Source organism: Phascolarctos cinereus, unplaced genomic scaffold (genome assembly GCF_003287225.1).
Source record: "Phascolarctos cinereus isolate Bilbo 61053 unplaced genomic scaffold, phaCin_HiC Scaffold_1;HRSCAF=81, whole genome shotgun sequence".
Classification (NCBI taxonomy): domain Eukaryota; kingdom Metazoa; phylum Chordata; class Mammalia; order Diprotodontia; family Phascolarctidae; genus Phascolarctos; species Phascolarctos cinereus.
In genome coordinates this window covers 254136578-254163646 of record NW_027555514.1, presented here as the reverse complement: position 1 = coordinate 254163646, position 27069 = coordinate 254136578, and the positions used below count along the sequence as shown (strand labels likewise).

At 34.8% G+C, this 27069-nt stretch overlaps 1 protein-coding gene across 1 annotated transcript; it reads left to right on the top strand.

The window, feature by feature from the left end:
- The first annotated feature begins 2143 nt into the window (after positions 1-2143).
- MGAT4C (MGAT4 family member C) lies at positions 2144-27069 on the top strand. Its single transcript, XM_020993438.2, has 4 exons — positions 2144-2238; positions 6946-7097; positions 17670-17817; positions 25331-27069. The coding sequence occupies exons 2-4, from the start codon at positions 6999-7001 to the stop codon at positions 26485-26487; spliced, it is 1404 nt and encodes a 467-aa protein (XP_020849097.1). The 5' UTR covers positions 2144-2238; positions 6946-6998; the 3' UTR covers positions 26488-27069.

Sequence of the window (27069 nt, the reverse complement as noted above, 5' to 3'; positions counted from 1 at the left end):
ATCAACACTAACTGTTAAGACTCTTCAAAATTTCTACTTTTTCCTTAGTCAGAAAGCATTTATTAAATACTTATTATGTGACAGGAACTAAGCATTGGCATCTATCTCCTTTCCCGGTGCCACATATATGTTTTCATGGCATGCTTAGTTAATTTCTTTAAATGCACTCAAAACAAAGTCTGTCTGTTTTTAAACAGAAGGCAAAGGGCAGGGCCTGGGGATAACCTATGTCCTTTTTCACAGGAAAACATAGACTGTCGGACCCAGTCATAGAGAAATTGTAGCAAAAGAGAACCAGCAAAAAGAGCCAAAGTTCGGAACTTCTTTAAGGGTGGTAATAGTATTCCCTATTTCCACTGCAAAATTTATAGCCAAAAAAAAAAAAGGCATTTGGAGAGTGTTAAAAAATAGTCCCTTTATCAAAAACACAGCAAAGCTACAGCAGGCTTTGATTTGAAGATGAGCACCATACCAAATGGAGCACCTTGCATTTTCACTTGGAAAATGCAGAATTTCAGAGTTGGAAGTACCCTATCTTCAAAATAATTCCCCCTCACGCATACCATGAAAAGAATCTCCTCTCTAATATATCTGATAAGTTATCATCCATCCTTTACTTGTATACTTTCAACAAATGAAAACCTGTTACTTACCTTTAAACATAAAGAAAATCTTCTCACTCTTTATAAGCAATCTAAATTTTCCCCTTTGTAATTTCCTGTTATTTTGTCTAGCTTTGCTTTCTGGAGCCAAATAGACTAAACTAAACCTTGCTTCCTCAGGACAGGACTTCAGAGAATTGAGAATAGGTATTATATTTCCTTCAGTCTCCTTTTCTTTATGTTAAACATCACCAGTTCCTTCAATAGATACTCATGTAACCCCAGTCACCATCAGTCATATGCCAAGAATGTGAAACCTTGTTTGCCGCATATTAGAAACTTATCAATGTTCTTTATTAAACGTGATGCTCAAAACTGAAAACAACATGCCAGATGTATTCTGCAGGATGCAGCTGATCAATCAATTCCTATATTGCCTCCTTGTGGAAGCTATTATTTCTGGGCTTTAGTGTTTTACACTACATTGATTTCACACAAATATTTTGGTAAAATTTTAGAATAATACACCTTTCATTAAAAGAGAAAGCCTTGAACTTACAAATACTTCTTCCCTATTCTTACACAAAACATTTATGGGCCCCTGTTATATATATTTTTTCATTTTCTTTTTTTATTTGGTCCCATTTTTTAGCCATATTTCTGATAGGCCTTATGAAATATTTTCCTTTCATAATATGTACAAATCCACAAAAATATATACATATATATGGTATCATCTAATTCCTAATTTCCTTATTTATCTCCTTAATCCCATTTGCAAAATTATATATCTGCCAGTCCTAAAATATAATCTGCAGTCCCTTTTTTGCTGAGTCTAAGATGATATGATCATAATTTATTTTGTGAAATATCAGTTAAGTTTTCAGCTCTAACTTATTTCCTATTTTAATGTGTATAAGGAAGTAATCTAACTGATAATTTTTTTGTTTTATGACTTGTTTTTTATCAATAATGTTTTGCAAAACTCTTGAAATTAAATATTTGTTTATTGTTTATGTTTATGCCTGGACTATAAAAATAAAGTATTGCAGATGATTTAGTTCTAAACGTTAGATGAAAGAGGAGACTTTCCAAGGGTGCCTTATCTTGGCAGAGTCATTTTCACCTCTATTTATACTCAAAAAGTGAGAGGACTGGTTGATAATTGCTTTGAATCCCTGCTTTATACTTGGGCCTATACTGGCAATACCAAACACGCAGGCCACAATACTCTACAGTGCCAGTGAACCAGATTAAAATGTAAATTGGCAATATTTAACAAAATAAATAAATATATAATAGAACATATATAATTTTAAAATGTGCCATTTCTAAGTCAACATACATCCCATTGGAATGCTTACGTGTGGTTTTGTTTCCCCATTTCTACTTGAGTTTGGCTGGCCAAACAACCCAATTAGAAGTGTTTCTAGTAGTGATTAATCTAATGTTACATATTTTATTATTCAGCTACATTGAAAGTACCTTTTTATATGTATGCAAAACCTAAATTATGTTTCTTCATTTCTATCCAGGTAAAGAAGACACAAGTTTACTTTCAACCAGATGATTGATTAATCCAATGTTTACATCCTAATTATTAGGATCCAGATGAGAATCTCATAAAACAAAAGAGGTTGGTTTACCTGTCCTGGCAACCCATGATTATACATGAACTATGTTCTGAAAGTACATTTGGAAATATGTCATTTTGAACTTGGAATATTTTTTTTTTGCCATCAAAACCAATGCTTTCTATGATGATTAGATTCGTAGGCCAACATTCACAGAATCTGTAGTCCAATGCATTGCTGTGCTGTGGAGGGGGAACCTGGGTTATCAAAAGTTATATGTGTCAAGTGTAACCAAATAGAAAGCCTTCAAGAGTTGCTTTGGTGAGCGGCTGTATCTGCTTTCTGAGCACCACCTTAGGATCATCACAAGAAGGTTGACCATATTGGATAATGGAGTATTTGGTCATGGTGAAAATGAAAGAGATTAAATCACAAAATCACCTGGCGTCTTTTTGGGCCCCCTTTCTGCTTCTACAGTGAAAAGGATACTGTGTATAAAGGGTTCATTCAAAATGTATAAAAACATGAAATTTTTAGACCATCACATTATCTTTAGACCATACACATCAACTTAACTAGTAATATTCTTTATCTTATTTTTATTCTGAATTTAATAAACCTGAAAAAAGAACACTTACCCTATATAAAGTACAACAGGAAAAAATTATAAAACCAAGAATTTCTATTATATGTTTTGCTTTTTTGATAGACAATAAATTCAATATGTTACTTTTAAAGCTGTCTTGCTGCTATTTCCTTCTGATGTTCCTTCTTTCTTTGCCTTAAAAAAATTCTACAGTGACTATCTCCTATTTTTTCCTTGGCAATCCTATCCCTAGCTTATCTCTGTTAATGCATTAAAAAAGAAAGGGGAAAAAAATCCTTGTTACAAGCATAATCAAGGAAAAGAAATCAATACATTCACCTTGGCCAAAAATGCATGTCTTAATCCACACCTTGAAACCATCTTCTGTCTGTGAGGAAAGTCATAATTGCTCATTGAATTGATCAGAGTTCTTAAATCTTTCAAGAACTGCTAGTATACTTATAATGGGAGATCTCAAGCCAATTACCTGATTAAGTCAGATTTTCCCAAAACATAGAGAGATTGGATTAATTTTATAGATTTTTAAAATATTTTATATTAATTTATATTTATTATTTTATTAATTTATATTTATATTAAGTTTTATAATTTAATAGAGAGAATGAATTAATTTTTTTATGATAAAGCAAAGACTACTCCAACAGAGTAGGGGGAGGGGAGAATCCAGGAGTGCTTTTCTTGTCAACCAATCAACAACAATAAACAAACATTTATTAAACAACTACTATATGGCAGATACTGTTAAGTTCAGGAGATAAAATCAGAAAGAATGAAGCAATCTTTATTCTTAAAAACTCAGCATTCTAATGGTGGAGCTAAAAATAAACATGAATAAATGCAAAATAAAAAGATAAGATTTACTTATACATATGAAATAGCTAAATAAAATCTTGTCAGGGAGGGAGGGTACTGTCAGAGGCAGGAAAGGCTTCAAAAGTAGGAAGTGAGAATTCAATTTCATCTTAAAGGACAGAAAAAGGTGGCATGAAAGTTATCAGAAACTGCTAGCACATGTATTTATTTTCTCATCTTTATTTTTCCAAGTATGATTTCTACATATATTGAGAGTGGATGGAAATATGAAAAAAAAAACCAGATGACAGATGGTCTTGTAGTGAAGACCACATGTTCACGGATGCATAAATGACTGAGAGGTATAGAGAATACAAGATCTTTCTGATTTTTTTTATAACTGCTCTTCCTTTTAAAAAAAAAGATTAATATTCCAAAATAGCCTTAAAATCTATCTTCAAACAAGATGTCTCTCATATATGTGTTAGAATTGTACATAATGCTTTGACAGATACAACCACCAAGATAATTTGATTAATGTTCTTCTGAGTATCACTACTGAGTAATGACAAATCAGGGAGACATCTGCTCATCAAAATATCAAATCAATTATTAAGTTTTTAAGTAACTATTATGTGCTAAGCACTGTGATAGGCTCTGGGTATATATCAAAAGTCTCTGCTCTTAAGGAGTTCATATTCTTTCAATTAGTGTCTTGGATCCACTAAATGGAGTATTAATTTAGTATAGTCCAGATTCTAGCAGAATTCTCTAAACACTGAAGTCAGTTCAACAGGTATTCAGGCAGATAACATGCACAACACGTTGTGATACCTATCTTTTATAAAAATTTAAAATATGGCACAACCCTTGCTCTTAAGTAGCTTACATTTTATCAAGTCTGATACACTCCATCCTTCAGATGTTCCTGTTATGGATGATTGCAGATTTTTTTTTTTAGACTGGAGACATTTCAAAAATTTTGCTGTAAGATTCTTGGCTATTCAGAAAGGATATGCTTAGACATTCACAGAGGTCAGAGTAAATCACTAAAAATGACACATTGTCTAGATTATGGCATATAAATGGATGGTCAGTCCAATGAGTTCAATCTTTCATAAATGTCTATGATAAATATTGCCAATGGATACTAAACTGAGTTGAGAACTAAACAGGAAAAGCAGGTTGAGCTGGAGAACTGAAAAAGAAATTTTCTTTCCATGATGTCAAAATGCTCCCTGCTAGGAAAAAAAAATATTTTTTTCTTTTTTACACAAATATTCTGCTGGTAATATGACATGGTAATGAATCAAGAAGTACAATGATTTCAGAAGAATCAGAATTTTGGGTGAATAAAAAAATAGAAACATGAATCATGGACATAAGTGAGAAGCAAAGAAGCAAAATATTACTAAAGAAGATTTTTATGCCAGAGGTCATGGTCAAGAAGTCATTCTATTATTAGCCAGAAGTCATTGCATCTTTGAAAGAGGAAGTAAATGAGCTGTCTAGAAGGAATAAGAAATAACAATTGGACAGCCTGATCATTACACTGATATACAGGAAATATGTCAAAAAGTAGAGGAAGGTCTCTAGCAGATTGGGTAGCTATTCTGTGGATGGATAAGAACAATAAGAAGCTATGGATAGGTCATGAACTTTAGCAATGGAATTGAAGAATGATGAGATCATGAGTCAATCCATAAATCAATGCATTAGTATGAGCTGAGTCCTGGAAGCAAAACACTGGTTGGATGCCCCTTGGCAAGTCACAAAACATCTCTGAGCCTCATTTCTTCATCTGTAAAATGAGTGGATTGGACGAGATGACCACCAAGATCTTTTCCAGCTAGAATCCTATGTATATTCCAAAGGAAAAGAAAGGTTTTTCTATCCATTTCCTAGATAAAGAGCTAGATCTAAGCAATAAATTGTTTTAAAATAAAACTGTTTCTTTGACACATCCTTCCTCCTTTTCTGCATATATTTTCTACCCTCTTAGTGATTTTCCCTTTGGGCATTAAGATAACCTCATGTGATCCTAAATCTCTTCTCAGATATCCTACCCAAAATTGTTGCACACTCAAATTTACTTTTTTCCTCAATCTCAATCAAAATCCCAATTCCCATTCCCTCATAGCAGAGGAACTTGGATATTCAGCAAATAATCCATTTAATTAATTCACCAAAAAAAAGTGAATGACTATGGAATTCCTTTGCCCTTTTTGCAGCATTTGTTATTAAAGGGATGCTTGTTAATTGAAATGATATATATTTGAATTATTGAATTATTGATATTTGAATTGGATAATTAAATGATAGAATTTCAGGCACTGTCACAAAGAGAACTACGGAAAATGAACATAGTAAGAGGAAAATGAGGATTGGATTTTAATAATGCCTATGGTCCCTTCTGGTTTTAAGAATGTAACACAATGCAAGATATTTCAGGACAGACTAGCCCTACTTATGAGAAGAAAAAATCTGCCCCCTTGTCAACTCCTTTAAGATATTCTTGATGTGCAAAGATGCATCTCTGTTTCAATTTTTGAGCTTATATACTATCTTAATAATTCCATTACTTTTTGCACAGTGTTTCCTAAAAGCAGCAGCAGTCAGGACTTGTGGAGATGGGGATGTGGTGATGGAATTGAAGGAAAGAAGGGGTTATGATAATCATTACCATGTGTGTTATGTGTGTGTATGTATACATATATGCACATATAGGTGTATGTGTGTGCATGTATATATATATATATATATATATATGTATATACACATACATGTGTGTGTTTGTAAGTTAGGTATATAGTATGAAATGCTGGCATATTTGTCACCTAAGGGAAGGAATTAGGCATTATCAACTGCCTACTATGTGCCAGGCACTGTGCTAATGGATAACATATCCATAAGTATTACCTGGTTTGACACTCATAACAACCCTGGGAAGTAGGCACTATTATTAGCCCTATTTTACAAGTGAGAAAATTGAGGTAGACAGATGTTAATTGACTTGTCTAGGGTCACAGAACCAGTAAGTGTCTCAGGTTGAGATTTGATCTCAGGTCCTCCTGACTTTGCATGCCCGTGCTCTCTATCTACAATGCCACCTAGAATAGAGGGCCCGCTATGCAAGTCTTAGCATAGTGCCTGGCACTTAGTAGGTACTTAACAAATATCTGTGGATTAAGCTAATAGAAATGCAAAGGCTCCACCATAATTTGTCATCTTTCCATGTGAAATTAGAAAACAAATTTGAATTTAAAATTAGTATGATATATATTCTCCACAGTTCAGAATTTTAACAAATGAGCCTAATAAATAGTGGCAACCAAAATTAATTGAGTAACTCTATGCTTTTCTCCCTTAGGAGACAACATATGTATTTCTTCACATGAGACTCATTTGATAACACTGGATAAAATGAGATGCTTGCGGAAACGTTCAGCAGTGTCATTCTTAGGGCTTCTTGTTATTTGCCTTCTCTTCATGAACTTGTACATTGAAGATGGGTATGTCTTGGTAAGTTTCATAGATAGATTAAGTTTTGCAAAACAGTCCTTCAGGATTCAAAATTGCAGCTTAGTCAAGCAGAGACAAATTGGCTTAATGGAAAGCTCACTCTCCCAGGATTTAGAGATCAAGGTTTCAAATCTTACCTTTGATGCTTACTTCCTGTGTGACCTTGGACAGGTCACTTTGCCTCTGGGGGTTTCTGTTTCCTTAACTATAAAATGAGGAGGCTGAACTACACGAACACTACATCTAGCCACCTATTATCCTAAGTTATACCCTCACCTGAGAAGCAAGCTGAAGACCCTGCTTAGTTAGGAAGACAGTTACCAAAAACCATTCAGTCATCACAGAGATGAGTAAGCTCAATGAAATAACACTGTCTGGATTATCTATTTTTTCTATCATAATTTTTTTGTTGTTGTTGAATTGAATGTTTAAGTTGGACACTTAAGTACTCTAGACTTTAGAGTTGAAGTATGATCCTTTTTATGTGTTCAAGTTATGTTCCCTTGATAGAAGAATAAACTAAAGAATTATTTTCTTTTTCTCTATTTTCTTAGAGATCTCTCTATTATGTCCTTTACCTATGATCCTTAGAGATCTCTCTCTTTCTCTCTGATCCTAGTGTATATTTGGGTCTAAATAGGTACCTCCAATTTGCATATGCCCAGCTAGCCTAGCCAACATCTGTAGAATCAGTTAGGACCACTTAACCCATAGAAATTATTGGTACTTATTTGAAATATGGGAAGGAAACCAGCTCTTGCTGCATTAGGAATTAGTTATGCTTCCTCAAAGCCCCATTGCCTTCCAAGTACCTTTTAATGAGTATTATTGTTCTGTTTAGTCAAAGAAAATTGACATTTTCCCTTCCATTATGGAGTGTTGACATTTGAATTGATTTTTGAATGGCCCTAAATGGCCGGAATTGGGCCAAGATACATATCCATGTTTCTTGATTATGCCCCAGGAGACAAAGATACTGAGACATTCAGTGGTTTATTGAGGCAGTTTTGCTACCACTTAGATGAGAAGGAGACAAGCAGAAAAGCATTACTATTGGATGATCTTTTCTATCAGGTTGCAGGATCATATTCAGGGCAGAATCTACGTTCAACAAATATTTAGATACAGCTTTCTTGTTCACCACTATCCAACTCAGTCAATGAATGGTAATTGAGATAAGTAGGACTGAGGGAAACTTGGCTAATAGTGATTTAATTAAAATGCTAATACACTAGAGGAGCTGGCCATGAATGCTACTGAGAAATAATTCTCTTTTCTTCACCTTGTTGTCATTGTGGCTTTTAAGCCCTAAAACCAGTGGAATTTATGTATGGGCAGTTTGGTATAATAGAAAGGACACAGTTTGGAATTGGAAAATCTTCATTGGACCAATAATTCTGAGATCTCACCATGCTACTGCAGGCATGTCACTAGCCTCCCCAAGCCTCAGTTTCCGTATCTGTAAAATGGAATAATAATAAACTTCTCTCATCACTGAGTAGTAAAGAAATATCATCATAAATCCTTAAGTCTTCTTGTTCTTGGGTGTTGTCTTGACTTGTAAGTGAATAGGATTTACATGAGGCAGAGCTTTCCAAGGTTATCAGCCTCACTCTCTTCTCCACAGTCCAGTGGCAAGACATAGGTCATGAAGACTGGTGATGGCCCCAGATGCAATGGGAGACCTTGGCCTTTCTAAGCTAAGGTCTTTCCCAGGTTTCAATTTGTCTAAGGCAACACCCATTCAGGATTTAAAAGCTAGGTAAGAAACGAGGCAAAAGATGGCCTAGTTTGTCTTCACATACACACACACACACACACACACACAAATAAATCTTGGAGGGGGAAACCCTAAAGTTTATATAATAAGGTACTACTGTAGAGAAGAAGCCTTAAAATCAGGAAAAAATGGGTTCAAGAACCACCTCTGACATATATCGTCTGTGTTCCTCACAAGACACTGATCCTCTCAATTCTCTATGTAGCTAAGGTTATGAATTACAAAGCAAATGCAGATATGCACTGATAGAGGCGGTTTCCTATCTTGGAGCTGCCTATATGATTAAAACCACAGGTCTAGACCTAACTAACAACTACAATTACTACTACTACTATAATTACTACTACTACTACTACTACTACTACTTATTATTATTATTATTATTATTATTTTATTATTACTATTATTTCTGAGTCTAAAATCCTAGGGTAGTAATGTAGGAGCCATTCCAGTCATGTCTCCTTGAAAAACAAAGTGAATAAATAACAAGTGGTTTGAGAGTGGCCATACCCATCATTTTATTCCTATTGGGAAGTCCCCAAGAAGAACCTATAGTATATATTTCTACTTGCTTTCTAATTCATTTTGTGGTGCAGTGAGTAATGTTCTACACTAAGAGCCCAGAAGATTTGAGTTCAAATCCTGCTTCAGGAAAATACTGTGTAATCCTGGACAAGTCACTTACCTGTTCCAAGGCTTAATTTTCTCATCTATAAATGAGGATTATAATAGAATCTACCTCCTAAAGTTGTCATAAAGATCAGATGATATAACATATGAAAAGCCCTTTATAAACCTCAAAGTGCTGTGTAAATGTTAGCTATTATTAAATAGATGAGAAACTGTTCATTAACTTAGAATGTTAGAAAGTCACCTGGGGCGCTGTGAGGTTAAATGGTTTGGCTAAGGTAAGGGTCACAAGTCTTGAACCCAGCTCTTTCTGAAGCTAATGTAGGTACCTTATTCAATTTGCCAAACATCTACTAGAACAAATAGAGAAATAAATGACTGTGCTTCTTGCTTGGAAATCATTTGTTTCTGTAACTGTGTCTAAAGAAAGAAGTGACACTCTATCCCCTTATAAATTAAACAAGTAATGTAATGAGCAGATTGACTCACACTCTTTGTTTTCTTCAATCAACAGCTGTTGTATGTGTGAGGAGCTCTCAAGTGGAATTTTTATATTTAATTGTACTTAATGGTCAGAGGATCACTATTTATAGACATATGCTTATAAACCTCTCATGAAGAGAGCCCCCTTTGAAGTCATTGTAAGCCTGGTGAATAAAAAGTCATGTTAAAAGCTGAAATAATTTCAATATTTATTTCCCAGTTTTATGTTCATTTCTTTAACCAATGTGTATTTATTGAGCATTTATTGAGCTGGGATCCCTGACCTCCTGGAATTCAGGTAGTCCAGTCATGAATGCATATGTACAATGAAAGATTCTTGTTGTTCCGTCATTTTCCAGTCATATGCAACTCTTCATGACTCCATTTGGGGTTTTCTTGGCAAAGTTATTGGAGTTTTTACCATCTCCTTCAGCTCATTTTACAGATGAGGAAACTGAGGCAGAGTTAAGTGACTTGTCCGGGATAATGTAAGATAGAATTAGATGATTTCCTAAGTACAAAAAAAAAATCTAGAAGCAAAAGAACATTGTAAAAATGTTGGTGAAGCAAAGGAATTCCATAGAAAAGACACACCTGAATTTTGGAAAATAATTTGACAAACTTTCTCATCACCATTAGACGATAAATTTAGAGCTAGAAAGATTTTAGTGTTGTGGGATTGTAGTTTGAGGTCACCTAGTCCAACACTCTTATTTTAGAGATGAAAAATTGTTCCCATTCCTGCACAACCTGGGGCCCATGGGCCACTTAACATACACACACCAAAGGATTTTGTATGTTTTGCTCTACATTTTTTGTGGGCCACCCAAAATCCTTTGGCATGCCATAAGTGACCCATGAGCTGCAGGTTGTGCAGGTCTGGGTTAAATGATTTGCTCACTGTCATAAAGGTAGAGACAGAAGAAAATTTGAACCCAGATCCCATTATCTTAAATTCAAATCATTTCTTTTTTTTCTATCCTGCCTTGTTATTTGAATTCAACAAAGCCTTATTCAACACTTCTAGTCTTGCACTCAGTTCTAAGTTACATTCAATACTTCCATTTACCTGTGATCTCATCATTACAGGGACCATCTTCCATGCATCCATCACAACCCATCTGCATTTTACTAGTCTCATCTTCTACAATTCTCAATCATTTTCTCTCTCAATTGCTTCAAAGAAAGCCTCAGGACTTTCTATAAGCCTTTATCGAGGTTTTTTAATCATACCAATATTAGAAATACAGAAATAAATAAATAAATAGCCCTACCCCTACCCTCAAAGAACTTACATTGTGCCCAGGCCCAAGTATCACAGTGATGCGATCACAAATCCATGAGTGGATCATACATAGGACATTACCTGAAGAATAGCACTAGGTGTTAACCGTCCCTACTCTCAAGCACCCCACCATCTAAGGAGGGAATCAATATGCAAACAATTATGTACATACAGGATTAATAGTAGCATGGACAAGATTGAATTGGAGTTGGAATGAAGCAGAACTGAGCTAGGTACCAGACCTTGTTCCAGTCTAGCTCCCATGGCCATCACTGAGTTGAGGAAGCATTGCTGAATGGTTGGGGAGAGGGATACCTTCCTCATCATCATTAACCACAACTGTCACCAAAAGGCAGCACCCCCCCCAACTCCTACCCTCAGTTCCTGCTTCCATCCCATCATCACAGTCATCATCTGAGGAAACAGCTGTCATGTTGAAGGGGCCAAACATTCCCATTAGCTACCAATCAACTGTCACACACAGTGCAAACAAGACAAGCCATCTAAAAGCAGCATGATAACCCTAGGTAGACAGGGAAGGCAGCATGTGCCTGGCAGGTAAAAACACCACTGCTACCTTGATTATCATTCCCCCTCACATCCCAAAGGAAAAGCCCAGGATTTTACAACTAAGAGCCTTGGGAATAGCAATGCTTCTGACCCAGTATCCCCAGTCATTATCCAGGAAAGCAACCCCAGTGGAGACATAGGCTGACAACTGGTCCTGAAGGTGCCATAGCCACAGCTATCAGAGACCCAGAAAATAAATTTATTGCCATCAAAGCCTTGGCACTGTCAAATGCCAATATGGTTCAATATCAGAAACTGATATGATTTTGTCAATGGATAGCATTAAAGAAGAGGCATTAACATCTGTACCCTTAAGACCCTGGATTTGCAGCTAAAACCTTACATATGTATTGTCTCTCCCATAAGAGCTCCTTAAGAACAAGGACTCTCTTACTTTTCTATTTGTATCCCCAGCATTTAGCATAGTGCTTTGTTCATAGTAAACACTTAATAAAAACTTCATTCATAGCAACAATTTAGAATATTAATGTAAATGGTATGGCACTATGAATTAACTCCTCTGCTGCTCCTTCTATGTGTATGTGTGTGTATGTATGTGTGTGTGTGTGTATATATATATATATATATATATATATATATATATATATATATGTGTGTGTGTGTGTGTGTGTGTGTGTGTATATGTATATATACACACATATATATGTGTATATATATACACACACACACATACACACACACACGTCACTAAATGAAGCTCATATGCCAAAGCCAGTCAATTTATAGATTAGCAGATCAGAGAATGAGTGACTTAAAGCCAGGAGATACCTTAAAATCTGTACAGTCCAAACTTATTATTTTATAAAATCTAAGAAACAGACCTGGAGAGGTTAAACAATTTATCTAAGATAATACACAGTGTAAATGGCAGAATCAGAATCCAAACTCAAGTCCTATGACTCCAAATTCAGCCCTCTTGCCATGGTACCATACTACCTTCACAGGTCTACACAGCTCCATAAATAATCTTGATTCTCAGATTTTGAAAAATTAAAGAATTCTAAGGAATATTTGGAAAGTAGTATGATTAAATTTACTATGTTAATAAAAGTCAATTCATTTTTAAAACCAATGAAGATATTTTTATACTTTGTATGCAAGGCTACTAAGTTTTCATTTATTAACATCTAGGAAGTTTAGTGAGTAAGGGTAAAATGTTTAAATAATGATAGTTTATGTAAATTTTGTTCAGTCATGTCTGACTTTTTGTGACATCATTTAGGATTTTCTTGGCAAAGATCCTGGAGTGGTTTGCCATTTCCTTCTCCAACTTATTTTACAGAGGAGGAAACAAAGGCAAAGAGGGTTAAGTAACTTGCAAAGGGTCTCACAGCTAGTAAGTATCTGAGGCCAGATTTAAACTTGGGAAGATGAATCTTCCTGACTTGAGGCCAACACTCTATCCACTGCTCCACTTAGCTGCCCAGTTAATTTAGAATTCAGAGGTTCCCAAAGTGGGCCATCCTGCCCCCTGGTGGGGCACTGAAATGTCAGAGGGGGCAGTAGTATGTACAATTTGTAGGTATTAAATAAAAATAAGGGGGCATTGGAAGCATAAAGAAAAGAAGAACATTTTTTTTAAAAAATGTGTTGTGTAACATAGTTAATGTCACAGTGATTACATTATTTTCCAAATAAACACAAAAAAAGTGCAAGTTATAACTGAACAGTGGTCAAGTCTGCCAACAGGTCTTAATGAGTAAGTGTTGGCAGGCAAGCATGTTGTGCATTGTGGAAAAGTCAAGCATGTATCAGCAGGACTGTGTGTGTGCAATGACTTATCTATAATATGATACTATAGGGTTACATGATGCAATATTGCATCATCAAAATTTTAATACAGGAAAAAATTGCAAATTTACAATAAATTATTCAGTTTAAGATTCATCATTTTAAAAAAATTTGTATTTTTTGAAATGACACAAATTCAAAAAAAGTTAAAGGGTTAAAGATTTCCATGGAGAGTTGAGTATTTTTTTTTAAAGGAGGCGGTAGGCCATATAAGTTTGGGAATCTCTGATTTTGATAATGCTTCCCAATTTACATAACCCTTTTCTCCAAACTAACATATGTGAATAATAATGCATGTATTATTATTAATGACATCATCACTACCACAATGAGCATCACCATCAGTTTGGCAAAATGGCTAAAAAGCCAGCCTTACTGCCAGGAGGATCTGGATTCAAGTCTTACCTCTGGAACATGATGGCTATTTGTCTCTGAGCAGCCACTTAAACTCTGTGTTCTAGATAACTCTTTAAGACTATATAAGCTACAAAGAAGGTACCCAATCTGCACTGGTATAAGTAGTATCCATATCTGGAAGATCACTATGCCTATGAAATCCCAGACCCAATCCCTGTCTCTGTATTTAATACTATCACCATTTCATAGCACAAGGAATCAAAATCAGTAGATTAATTGATCTACCCAAGGGTGGTAGGCAGAGCTACAATATGACACCAGATATTCTAACTCAAGATCCAACAGAGAAAGGAGGTCAGAAGAATACTAGAGGTCAGAAGACTAGTTAGTTGCCAAAAACTAACTAGTTTATCTAACTAGTTATCTAACTCAAATATAAACATGGGAGACTAAACCATGGGTAAGTATCCCTGTAGGAGCACATTGATTTAGAAAACTATGTATTAACATTATCTATGCTCTATTATTTTTTTTCCTTTTGTTAAATATTTCCCAATGACAATCTGGTTCTGACTTCACTAGGGGATTTCCTGCCAGGCAATGAGTTTAACATCTCTGCGCTGCACTATTGTAATAAAATCTTGAATTAGGATGGTAGTAGGTTGCCAGGAATGGAAAGGAGGATATGGATAAAAGAGAAAAAAATGTGAAGTTAAAAACAATAGTCCTTAGCCATGCATTTTATATGAAGGGCAACAGAGAATCATTGAGAGCTTACTTTGACAACTGGATTCCTTCTACAGAAAGGGAATTATGAGCCTCAAAGACAAATTCTACATAAACTCCCAGATTTTCAAGCACAGCCCAGTCCACCTTATCTGCCATTTGGTGGCTATATCCACAAGTCTAAAACAATGTTTAACAGCTTCACTTTTGTGTGAGTGATTAGACATGTTAGATGGTCTCTAAATGAAACATAAGCAACATTTTGAACAAAATGCAATTAGAAAAGGTTGACTGATCAACTTTGCATAGCTTTGAGTCTCTGAGATTCTTAACCAGGGGCCCATTAACTTTATAAAATATATATTAATAACTGTTTCAATATATTTAACTTCTTTAATAATCCAATATATTTTATACTTTTAAAAATATTCTAAGAAGGGATCTGAACCCTTCACCAGACTGCCAAAGGGTCCATGAGATACACAAAAATAAATAAATAGGTAGACAGACAGACAGACAGATAGATAGATAGATAGATAGATAGATAGATAGATAGATAGATAGATAGATAAAAGGCTAAGATCACCTGGTATAGAGTCTACGTTTATGTTCTAGCTGGTGGCATAGTAGATAGGATGCTGGGTCTGGAGTCACCAAGACGTGAGTTCAAATCTGAATCTAACAACTATTAGCACCATGACTCTGACACATCACTTAACATCCTTCAGCCTCAGTTTACTCAATTACAAAATAAGGATACTAACAGCACCTGCCTCATAGGATCGTTGTAAGAATGAAATGAGATATTTGTAAAAAAGCACTTTGCAAATAGTGGGAGCTATATAAATACTTATTTCCCTACCTTACCCTACATTTATCCTCTAGCTGGATCTTTATCTTAGTACATACATGCATACATACATACATACACACACAGATTAACACAATATTTGTAGGATAATACTATTTAGGGAGAGTCCTGATAGAGCACTGAAAAGAGCCAAATAAAACAACTCAGTTGACTACTGCCATATTTATTTATCACAAAGATATGCAAAGAAAGCAATGTTAGGAAATTTAATAAAGTGCTTTTAAATGTTTTTTATGCCTTATTATGTCTTTTATTTTGTGTAGTGGTATTTAATTCAGAAAAACCCTATGTTTTTAGGAATTTGTTTAATTTATATTTCATATCTTATTTTTTCCTTTCAATATAATACCTATAAAAAGTCATGTGAACTTTAAGATGAGAATTGTCATTGAGTTAAGGATTATTAATCTGATGATTTTCAGCATCTACAAGTGGTGAAGAATATTGCATTAGAGCAAGGAATTTGATGCTGAGAGTGATTGCATATGCAGAGAACCTCAATGCTTTGATCTGATAACTTTAAAAATCTTAATTCATATTTACAAATGTCTACATAGCACTTTATGTTTCTGGAGATACAAACCTACGCATATAAATAGGATAGACTTTGTGTGCCCTTAACCACAAATTAAGGGGGCAGCTAGATGGCGCAGTGGATAGAGCTCCAGCCTTGGAGTCAGGAGGACTTGAGTTCAAATCCAACCGACACTTGACACTTACTACCTGTGTGATTCTGGGCAAGTCTCTTAACCCCTATTGCCTCACCAAAAAAAAAAAATAAGTTGGTTGTCATTGTAAATTCAATTAGTATCACTAGGTGAAAATTTATACAATCTAAATGGGGAATATATTGATTGCATTCCTTTTGAATTATTGAAAACTCCTTATCCATATTACAAAACTATAAGGATAAATGTCTTATTGGGAAATTAAATACCAAAGAATGTGTGTATGTTCACAAAGAGTTTTACATTAAAAAAATGATTACAGATTAAACTTGTTAAAACAAATATTTGAAGCAAGAAATTTTGTATAGCAGAAATTATCATCAGTTAGCCACCAATGGTCCCCTACTTTAAGGATAGGCAGAGGGATTAGATCTGTGATTTTCTTTGTGCAGCTAACACCCAGGTCAGGTCTATGAATTCAGATTGTCACCTTTGCCACAATTTAGTGTTAGAGAACTGTCCAGAGTGCTGAGAAGTCAAATTACTTACCTAAGGTCTCATAGCTAGCATGTTTTAGAGGCAGAACTTAAACCTAGCTTTCCTGGCTTCAAGCAAGTTCTTTATCCACTATACCAAACTGTCTCTATTTTAAATGAATATTTAAGAAAAATTTCATCCAACCAAAGAATTTGGAGTTTGTGGTTACAGGATCTGGCATTTTGAATTGGCTGTGGCATGGTTATCAAAAGCTTTAATAAGATTTAAATCAAATTAGGTTGAGTCTCAAGGTCCCTTTCAATTATCAAACTATGGTCTAATGATCCCATGAGCCTCTCTAATTTTTTTTTTAGAATACTTATAAAAGATATTAAGGTCAAGCTTGCAAAACCATAACCAAATCAGACCAGAAGCACAACATTAAATTGTTCAGTCCCACACAGCACTCTTAACAGCATATATATAGTTATAAGAAATATTTCCTAACTGCTCCACAGTAAAGTAGAAGGAGAATGATGAATAGGCCTTGCTTATTTGAGTAATGCCAGTGTAGGCATAAAGAAAAGTCTCTGGTTTGAGAGTCAGGTATAAACCAGAATAAAGCTGGAAGGCACAGTCCACTAAGCAAGATGGAAAAGAAAAACCCAATTTCTATTCATCTGTTGCATGTGCTATCTACCATAATGTTTAGAAGTTAGAAGGATAGAAGGATATACAGGTGGCCTATGATTCATTCAACCAAAATTCAATGAGCACCTAATATGTGCCAAGATAAAACGTTAATGTATATGACACCCTGTGGCCCACCCTTTCATTATTCACTGATTAAGAGAGAAATTTTCACCCATGTGCACCTATTACTCTTTCTCTCTACCTCTTTCTTGCCATTTAGAAGGGAGACAAACAGCTCATTAGAGAAACATCCACACATCAACTGAATTCAGAACGTTATGTGCACACTTTTAAAGATTTATCTAATTTCTCAGGAGCCATAAATGTCACCTATCGCTATCTAGCTGGCACTCCATTACCAAGAAAAAGTAAGTATCCTTACCTTAATAAGTGTGTAAAAGTACTTTGTAAAAAGTTAAGTGTTTTACAAATCTAAGATATTATTATTTTATTATCTTCAGCATAGTGAAAAATCTTAAAACTTTTTTACATGCCAAAATTATTGACATATCCTGAGTGGAAAACCGAGTGGTCAGTTTTTAATAATCAATAGTGGCTGACATTGCAGACAAACAGCTGCTTGATTTTAGTTTTCATCTTTTTAATTTAATTCTGAGGTATCAGATAAATAGCTTGAGTAGAAAGTCATACAACTTTTAAAATCTGTTATGTATTTATTTTGTGATGTCAATGAATGTACTAAATCGTGAAGTATAGATATATTTTTTCTCTACTGTCCACTTTGCCTATATGTTACAGTCAAAATGTAAAAGGTTCATTAAGAAACATGATTATAAAGAGTTTTAGAAAACTTCTCAGCAATATAGGGGTCTTCATATATTTTTAATTTTTTTCTCACATTCTGAGATATTCTGTGAAGTTAAAATTACTAGTACCAGCTCATAGTTAACTTGCATCATTTAAGTTGAGTTTCCTAGCCCATCTCTTTCTACTCATAGCTGCTGCCTTCTCAACCCCCTCCCTGCTCTATGTGATGAGTACCTTCAAATTTTCCCCATATTTGTGTCCCATTTAAGCCATTCTTCCCAGCATCCATCTTAGACTTTCATCTTCACTCCCTTTTCTTTCTCCTAAAAGCATTCATTTTGTATACTCTGTTCCCTCAAGGCCTGGTTTGCTAATCTGATAAATGAATTTGTTCTGAGGTATTAAAGAGGGATAATGGTTCGATGTGCTAGCAACACATTTATTTTCCAAAAGGGACATCCATTGCAAAAACCCAAAGGATTAGATGTCTTAATGAGAATTTGAGGAACTCAGGTAGGCTGCCAAGGGAGATATTTGCGGCCAAGGAAATTTTAACAACTCAATATTGTAACTATGTAGGTGGCTGCCAAGCCAGCCTTTACTTAAAAAAAAACCAAAACTGTTGATCAATGAACATTACTGCCATCTTTATCTTTTCATTATTTCACTAAATGAAAGTTCAAAAATTGTGCTTATCTGATTGAGTACTAGAATGTGATTTTTTTTAAGTAAAAAAGTATAATCATCAGATATTGGAGGTAGAAAAGACTTTAGAAGTTCCAACTTTTCATTTTATAGATGTTTCTTGAGAAAAACTTATATATTGCAGATTTCTACATGGTCTCAATTGGAACAATGAAAATATAGAATCTTTTTAAAACACAAGTAACTTCAGAAGTCATCTACTATAACAATTACATTCCCTCTAATGACAACATCCACACCAACCGATCAACTAGTCTCTTTTTTTTTTTTTTGGTGAGGCAATTAGGGTCAAGTGACTTGCACAGCTAGTAAGTTTCAAGTGCCTGAGGCCAGATTTCAACTAGGGTCCTCCTGACTCCAAGGCTGACCTCTATCTACTGTGCCATCTAGCTGCCCCTTCAACTAGTCTATTCTTAAAAGGCCTCATTGTCAGGGTATTCACTATCTCATGAGTTAGTCCAACCCATTTTTTTTAAATAGCTGCAACTACTATAAAATCCCTTCTTATTCTGTTCCTAAGTCTTCTCACTTCCAAGCACCGCGCCTAGTTCTGTACTCTGTGGTCAAACAGATTCAAAACTGATATTTATTCCAACCAACAGCCTATTTGGCTTCTGTGTCCATATGTAGACAACTAGGTGACATAGTGGATAGATCACTAGTCTTGAAGTTAGGAAAAACCTGTTTGAATCCTGATTCAGACACTTAGTTGTGTGACCCTGGGCACCTCTCAACTTCAGTTTCTTCAACCCTATAATCTACCTGTGAAACATACACATAAAATACTTTGCATACCTTAATTGCTCTAGGTCTAACTTCATATATCTAGGTAGATAAGTGTGTGTGTGTGTGTGTGTGTGTGTGTGTAAAAGATAAGCCTTTGCATTTATTCTAACTAAAATTCTTCTTCGATTAAAATGTTGTCCAGAATTCTGTCAAGCTGAGAATCTTAAGGCACTTCATTAGAAACCTTCTTTTAGATTAATTTAAAATTTTGGTAACTAAAAAGAGGCTCACAACTCTCCGTGACAGTTCTATCATATCTCTGTGGCATTTTCAATCAGTCAGTAATCCATCAATCACTACTTTCATCTGTCCAGGGTGGTATGTAGTCTACTCCCACAATAATGTAATTTCAGTTTGTTTGTTTTCTTTGTTTTCCTTCCTTCAAGCTATACACAAATTTTTCCCACCAAGGTTAGAGATAGTATAGTTATCTGAAAGAAGGACATCCTAGGAATCAAAAAACCTGGGTTTGAATTTCAGTTCTCCTATTAACTAGTCATGTTAGCTGAAGCTTGAGCTCCCTCATTTGTACAATAGCTATAATAATACTTATACTGTCTAATATGCAGAGTATTTATGAGGAAAATGCTCTAAGTGAATTATACAGTATTAAATATGTATGAGCCATTATTATTATTGCTAGTATGTTTTCTCCCTCAAGTTTGGTAATTTCTACATCTTTGTGTAATGCTATGTTCTGTCCCTTCTACTTTACTAAGTATATGCTTCCATTGCTGTCTTCTAGTTAGGCATCCCATTTGACCAAGTTTCAGTGTTACCTTTAAATTTATATTTGCCCCCTTGTCTTAAGATGTCAGGTCATTTTATTTTTGATATACATTCTGGTTATTGGTATACAGATACTTGAGGGTATGGATGTATTTTCTCTCCTTCTTTATGAAATATTGGAGACTTTGTTTACCATTCTTCTTTCTATGTTATGTCAATTCTACGTGCCATCTGACTGAGATGTTCGATCTGGGAATTTTTCTCTCTCCCTTTTCAGTTTAAAGCCTCCTGGACAATGTGATCAAGTTTTAGGGTGAATATTTTCTTCCTGATCCTTTTCAGCTTTGTTACATTCCTAACCAAAAAGTCAATGTCCCAGGAAAACAAGTTCTTTTGTTTTAAGACCATCTTCTTATTCATTTGTATTATTCTCTTTTTCCCCGTATCTACTACTTTTAATACTAATTGATATTTTTCTTCCATTTGAATTACAAAGCACTTTCTATATTACCTCATTTGATTCTCACAATAATTCTCACAGTGAGAAACTGGAACTAAAGGAGATTAAGTGAATTAATCATGGTCACAAAGCTAGGACATACCAGTGGGTAGAGTCAAACCCAGAACCTCTATCACCAAATCAACTACACAATGCTGACTCAATTTGGTTCAGTAAGCATCAATTAAGTACTTCATCTTTACACAGTATGCGTTAGTTTCTGAGGCTACCCAATTCTCAAGATAATATTCTCATGGTGAAGGGGAAAGGGATATGTGCACAGATAAAGAAATACCAAAGAAATTTGTCTCAGTGAGTCTATAGTATGGGGAAAGTAGTACTTATAATCATGAATTAGAAAAGATCTTGAACTGAGCCTGAAAAGAAATTGGGGACTCCAAAAAATGGGAGGCAAGGTACAAGAACTTTTCAGGAATGAGGAATAGTTGGCACAAAGACAAGGAGGTGGGATATGAAATTTGTACATGGTAAGTGGGTCCATTTGACTAGAATGTAGAGTTGGTAGAAGAGAATAAAGATAAATCCATCTAGAAAGACAAGATGCTGCTAGAAGTTTAAAAACTTTAAATGCCAAAAAACCACAGAAGTTTATATATTTTCCTAATGGAAATAGGGAATCACTACAGCTTCTTGAAGTTCCTAATCAGACCCGTGCTAGTCCATTTAGCTGTTATTTGGAAAATGGATAGAACACTGAGAAGACTAGAGGCGAGGAGAAAAATTGGGAGGCTACTGTGATAGCCTAAGCTAGGCAAAAGATAATGAAGATTTAAAAAGAAGGTGGCCATATAAGAGGATAAAAGGGCCTAGTATATATTAAATATATTGTGGACATAGAATTGACAAGCACTGGCAGCTAATTGAATACAGAATAATAAGAAGTATGAGGGAAGAGTCAAGTATAACTATTGTTATGAACCTAGATAACTACATGGATGGTAGTGTCTCAAGGGAAATGGGAGAAATCAGAAGAATCTTGGGCTTACAGGGTACATAACGAATTCCATTTAGGGAGTTGTAAATCTAATGTGCCAAGAGAATATATTGGTGGAGACCTACAGTTGGTAATTCAGACTAGAGTTTAAGAGAGACATGAGAGAGGAATACATAGTCGTCATCATAGAGATGATAATTAAATCCAACCCATGGAAACAAGGAGACCACACATAGGGATTAGAGAGAGAAGATAAGGGGACTCTGGGATATACACATAAAGGGATGAGGATTGTGGCACACAAATGATATTTTAGCACAGAAGACCAAAAAGGAGTAATCAGACAAGAAACAAGAAAACCAGGAAAAAGCATTGTCACATAAACCCAGACAGAAGACAGTACCTGGAAGAATGCTTAAATTAATCTTCAATAACTACTAATTATGAGTAACAGAAAAGTGACACTCTGGCAATACTTGATTTAGCTTTTTGTTCAAAACTTAATAATCCTTAGAGATTTTCTCCCCAGGTTCCATTCCACACATTCACACACACCTGTATGACTTTTTTTTTTATTATTCAACAAAAATCTTTAAAAGTGTATAGTAATCCTCAACTTTGAAAGGGTCAGAAAGCTATTATATCTTAGGTACATGCACCAGAAAAAAAAAAAAGTGTTGCTCCTCATTGCCCATATCTAGAAGAATCCCTTCCCCACCCTCAAACAGAGTTAATAGTGAACTCTTCTTCCTTGACCCAGAATGGAAATTCCTTAGTGCCTAAGGATCCTTTTTAGATTCCTAACAAGTTACTATCTACTGCTTTCTTCCCATGAGGAACAATCTTTACGTCTTATTTCTCTCTCATCCTCCACATCCATTTAGTTGCTAACATATGTTGATTTAATTCTTGTCTTTTAAAACACTCAAGGCGATATCCTCCTTGCCAGTTTCACTTCTGTAATTCTAGTTGACTCTCTCATCACCCCTCTGCTGTGATCTTATAGTAGCTTCCTAACTGGTCCCCATGCCTTCAGTATGTGCCTTCTCTAAGTCATCTTTCACCTTATCACCACTATATTTCTATTATACAGGTTCCAACCCATCATTCTCCTGTTCAAAGGAGATTAGTGACTCCACAGTATCTCACAGATAAAATACAAACTTCTTAGCTAGTCATTAGCTGGCCATACTTTGTAATGTTCTCCTTCACATAATCCATGGTACAAGCAAACTGAAATACCAGTCATTCAGTAATCATGCCTTGCCCATTTCTGTCATTGTGCATTTCCATGACTAGCATGGATGTTATCCACAAGTTCAATAATTGAAATGCCACATCATCACCATTAGTCTTCTATCTCCCTCACTAAAACTGAACCAGAGAATATCTTACTTTTCTAAGATAGTTTTTGTGCCATTGTAATATTTTAATTTCATTATAGTTATTTGTATATTTGTCTAGGCTCATACTAGAATATGTGGTCCTTGAGATATTAAGTAGTCTATTGTTTAACCTCAATAGCCTGCTGGTTGAGTGGAGTTTAATTGAAGTAAATTTAATTTCTGTATCTGCCCTCTATGTAGCAAGCCTCATACTGACTACATAGCTTAAGCCATTAAATAATTATTCTTCCCTTCCTTTGTATTATATCCTTCCACAACCATTCCTGCAGTATTAATTTTGCTTTTCAATTGGCTTCATTAGCCTATTTTTTTTTCTCTAAGCTTTCTTCTTGGGTATGTTTTCCATCGTGTTAAGGGATGCTTCATACATTCTGATAATATCTAGAGGATGAAAATATTCTTCTAGCCTCATTTCTTTCTTCTATCAGTGTCACTAATACATATTGAGCATACACATGTCACCTGACTGTCTTGGAAAGAAATATAAACAGCAAATTCCTTGAAAGAAAACAAAATAATTGGGCCTTTACTTTCCTTCAATTCTGAATCTAATGTTGACAGTTTTTGACACCCCTTGGCAGCTCCCAAAACATCTTTCCCATGAGTTTTACTCTAATGGCCAAATTACTGAGAAAATAGCCACGCAAAATTGCCATTTGCCAACATACTTGCTTTGCCATGCCTAGGCTTTTGTCCCAGAGAACTTACAAAATTCTTTTAGACTAGTTAAGAGAAGTTTGTTCCAAACAATTTTATATTATTTCATTGAGAGATCTCTAATTAGAAGAGCCTTGCTAGTAATATGTGTGTGTAGTAGTAGCAGTAGCTACTATTCTTGGGATATTTCAAGATTTTTCGTGGAGAATTCTGGACTTCTCACTGATTCCCTTTTTTTTCCTCTTGTCTATCCAAATTGAGGATTGTCATCTTCTCTGCACTATGAACCTCTAGTGGGATTATGCCATTTCCCAGGTGCATTAATAAATATAGTCATGATTTCAGCTTTACATCAAGGGTCTTTAACTTCTTGTTTGTATCACAGACCTTTTTGTCAGTTTGGTGAAAGCTATGAGTCACTTTTCAAAATAGTTTTTTAATTACAACAGAAGGAAATGCTTAAATTTCAAGTAGAAGATAAAAATAATGATATATGTTGTTTGTTTGCTTACAATGTTATCCAATTTAATATACCTTCCCACCTCACACCCTGAAATCCTATCCAAAGCTTGCTGTGGGTGAAGAGCCCCTGGTTCTAGATTGTATCCAATTAAAAAAGATGTTTCATTTGCAGGAAAGCAGAACAAAACTCTTTTTCACAATAGATAACACAGTAATGTCAATATCATAGAACCACATGCTAAAATTTTTTCATAAGAATGGAAATCTTTGATAATACAATATACTCCAAAGAATTTTGACTTGAATGCAAGAAACTGAATTTATTTTGTATGAAAATTGAACACTTCATAGTTTGTGCCAGCAGAAAGTGATGGAAACAATTTAACACAAATGAAAATGTCTTGTAAGTTTTCTAAGAATAATTATTACAAAAATAACCTTTAAAATAATTATTCAATCACAAAATGATTTAAAAAATGATTCATCTGTAATTTCTAATTGCATAAGTTAGGGATAGTTTGTCAGCCATAACTTTGTATGACTTTCTCTTTTCTATTTTTTTAATAATTTTTTTTAATATTATCTAAATATCTATGTGTCTTCTCTAATGGGATTATGGGAACACTGAGCTGTAGAACATTTTACACCCTATTTTATTTTATAAACAAATGTTTAAAGCAACAGTACACATATTAGTATGTTTATAATGAAATTTGTTTTCCACAGAAAAGAATCAATTACATATAAACCATAATAGCTTTTTCATATGTAGCTTAATAATTTAATCACAAAATGCCCCGTATTTCATTATTCACTAAGCTTACTTGTTTTAGTAGCAGCCCTAAGGGCCAACCTTGATTGTTATGTGTTTTTAAAGCATCTAATTAATCTTCCTTCTGAATTCTTTTGCCCAGAGTACCTAACAGTTGGACTTTCATCAGTCAAAAGAAAAAAAGGAAACTATTTGCTTGAAACAATCAAGTCTATATTTGAGCAATCCAGCTATGAAGAACTGAAGGAAATTGCAGTGGTGGTTCATCTTGCAGATTTTGACTTACTTTGGTGTGACAGTATGGTACGAGATATTACACAGAAATTTGCTCACCACATAATTGCTGGACGACTGATGGTCATACATGCTCCTGAGGAATATTACCCAATCCTGGATGGCCTTAAAAGAAATTATAATGATCCAAATGACCGAGTCAAGTTTCGATCCAAGCAGAATGTGGATTATGCTTTCCTTCTTAATTTTTGTGCCAACATTTCAGACTATTATGTAATGTTGGAAGATGATGTTCGATGTTCAAAAAATTTCTTGTCTGCCATTAAGAAAGTGATCACATCACGAGAAGGTTCTTACTGGGTGACACTGGAATTTTCCAAGCTTGGCTACATTGGAAAACTCTACCATTCCCATGATCTCCCACGACTGGCACATTTTTTGTTAATGTTTTACCAGGAAATGCCTTGTGATTGGCTATTGATTCATTTCCGTAGTCTCTTGGCTCAAAAGGATGTGATGCGCTTTAAACCTTCTCTATTCCAGCATATAGGATATTATTCCTCATACAAAGGAGCAGAGAACAAATTAAAAGATGATGACTTTGAAGAGGATTCATTTGACATCCCTGACAATCCACCTGCAGAGCTCTATACAAATATGAATGTCTTTGAAAATTATGATGCAAGCAAAGCATATAGCAGTGTTGATGAGTACTTTTGGTCCAAAGCACCTGCAGTAGGAGATTACTTTGTAATTGTATTTGAAAAGCCCATCAATATCAGCAAAATTAAAGTGAGTACTGGAACAGAAGATCGACAGAATGACATCTTGCATCATGGAGCCCTGGAAGTTGGCGAAAATATAGGATGGAGCAAAAAGGGAAAACAGTGTGCCACTTACTTGAGACTAGGGGAATTCCAAAATGGAAACTTTGAAGTAGCAGATGTGAAGCACAAAGTTCCATTTGATATTCACTGTATAAGAATACTTGCCACCAGAACACAAAAGGAATGGCTGATCATTAGGAGTGTTAGTATTTGGACTTTTCAGCCAGTGAATCAATGACTCCATGTTACTGAACCAGGTCTTCCTTCCTAATAGGGGAGTGCATACTATTGGTTGGGTAGCAAAAGGTGCTATTCCCCAAGGGATGACTTAACTTTGTTAAAAATGGAAATCTGGGACATTGAAAAAAAAAAACAAAAGCAATTTATTTTTTACTAGTTCAGCCAGGCAATATATAAACACTAATTTGTTGGTATGTTTCAAATTTTATAGTAAAAAAAAAAAGTTTTCATCTATGTCTTTGGATCCCCCAAATCCCTCCTTGTTGATCTTTGGCTTTTCAAGAGAAGGCAATGCTTGATAAAAAAAATCCTCATCCAAATTGGTAGTTTTGACTAAACATTGTCAAAATAATGTGACTTCATTCTATCTGTGTATTAAAGTTGATGAAGTTGATATTTTTACGCCATGGTTAACGTTGCTTTCATTTTAAAGACAGTTTTAATAATGTAATCTTATTAGTGTATTGCCAGTTGTATTTGAATGCCAAAAGAAATGATGTGGATTTATATGACACATTGAAATGTGAAGACTGATATGTTAATTTAGTTGGACAGTGATTATTGAAAAATAGTTGTTGAC

Coding starts and splice junctions, on each gene's coding strand:
- MGAT4C (XM_020993438.2), top strand. CDS start 6,999: ATGAGATGCTTGCGGAAACGTTCAGCAGTGTCATTCTTAGGGCTTCTT. Junction 7,098..17,669: donor TTGAAGATGGGTATGTCTTG/GTAAGTTTCATA, acceptor CTTGCCATTTAG/AAGGGAGACAAACAGCTCAT. Junction 17,818..25,330: donor CACTCCATTACCAAGAAAAA/GTAAGTATCCTT, acceptor TCTTTTGCCCAG/AGTACCTAACAGTTGGACTT.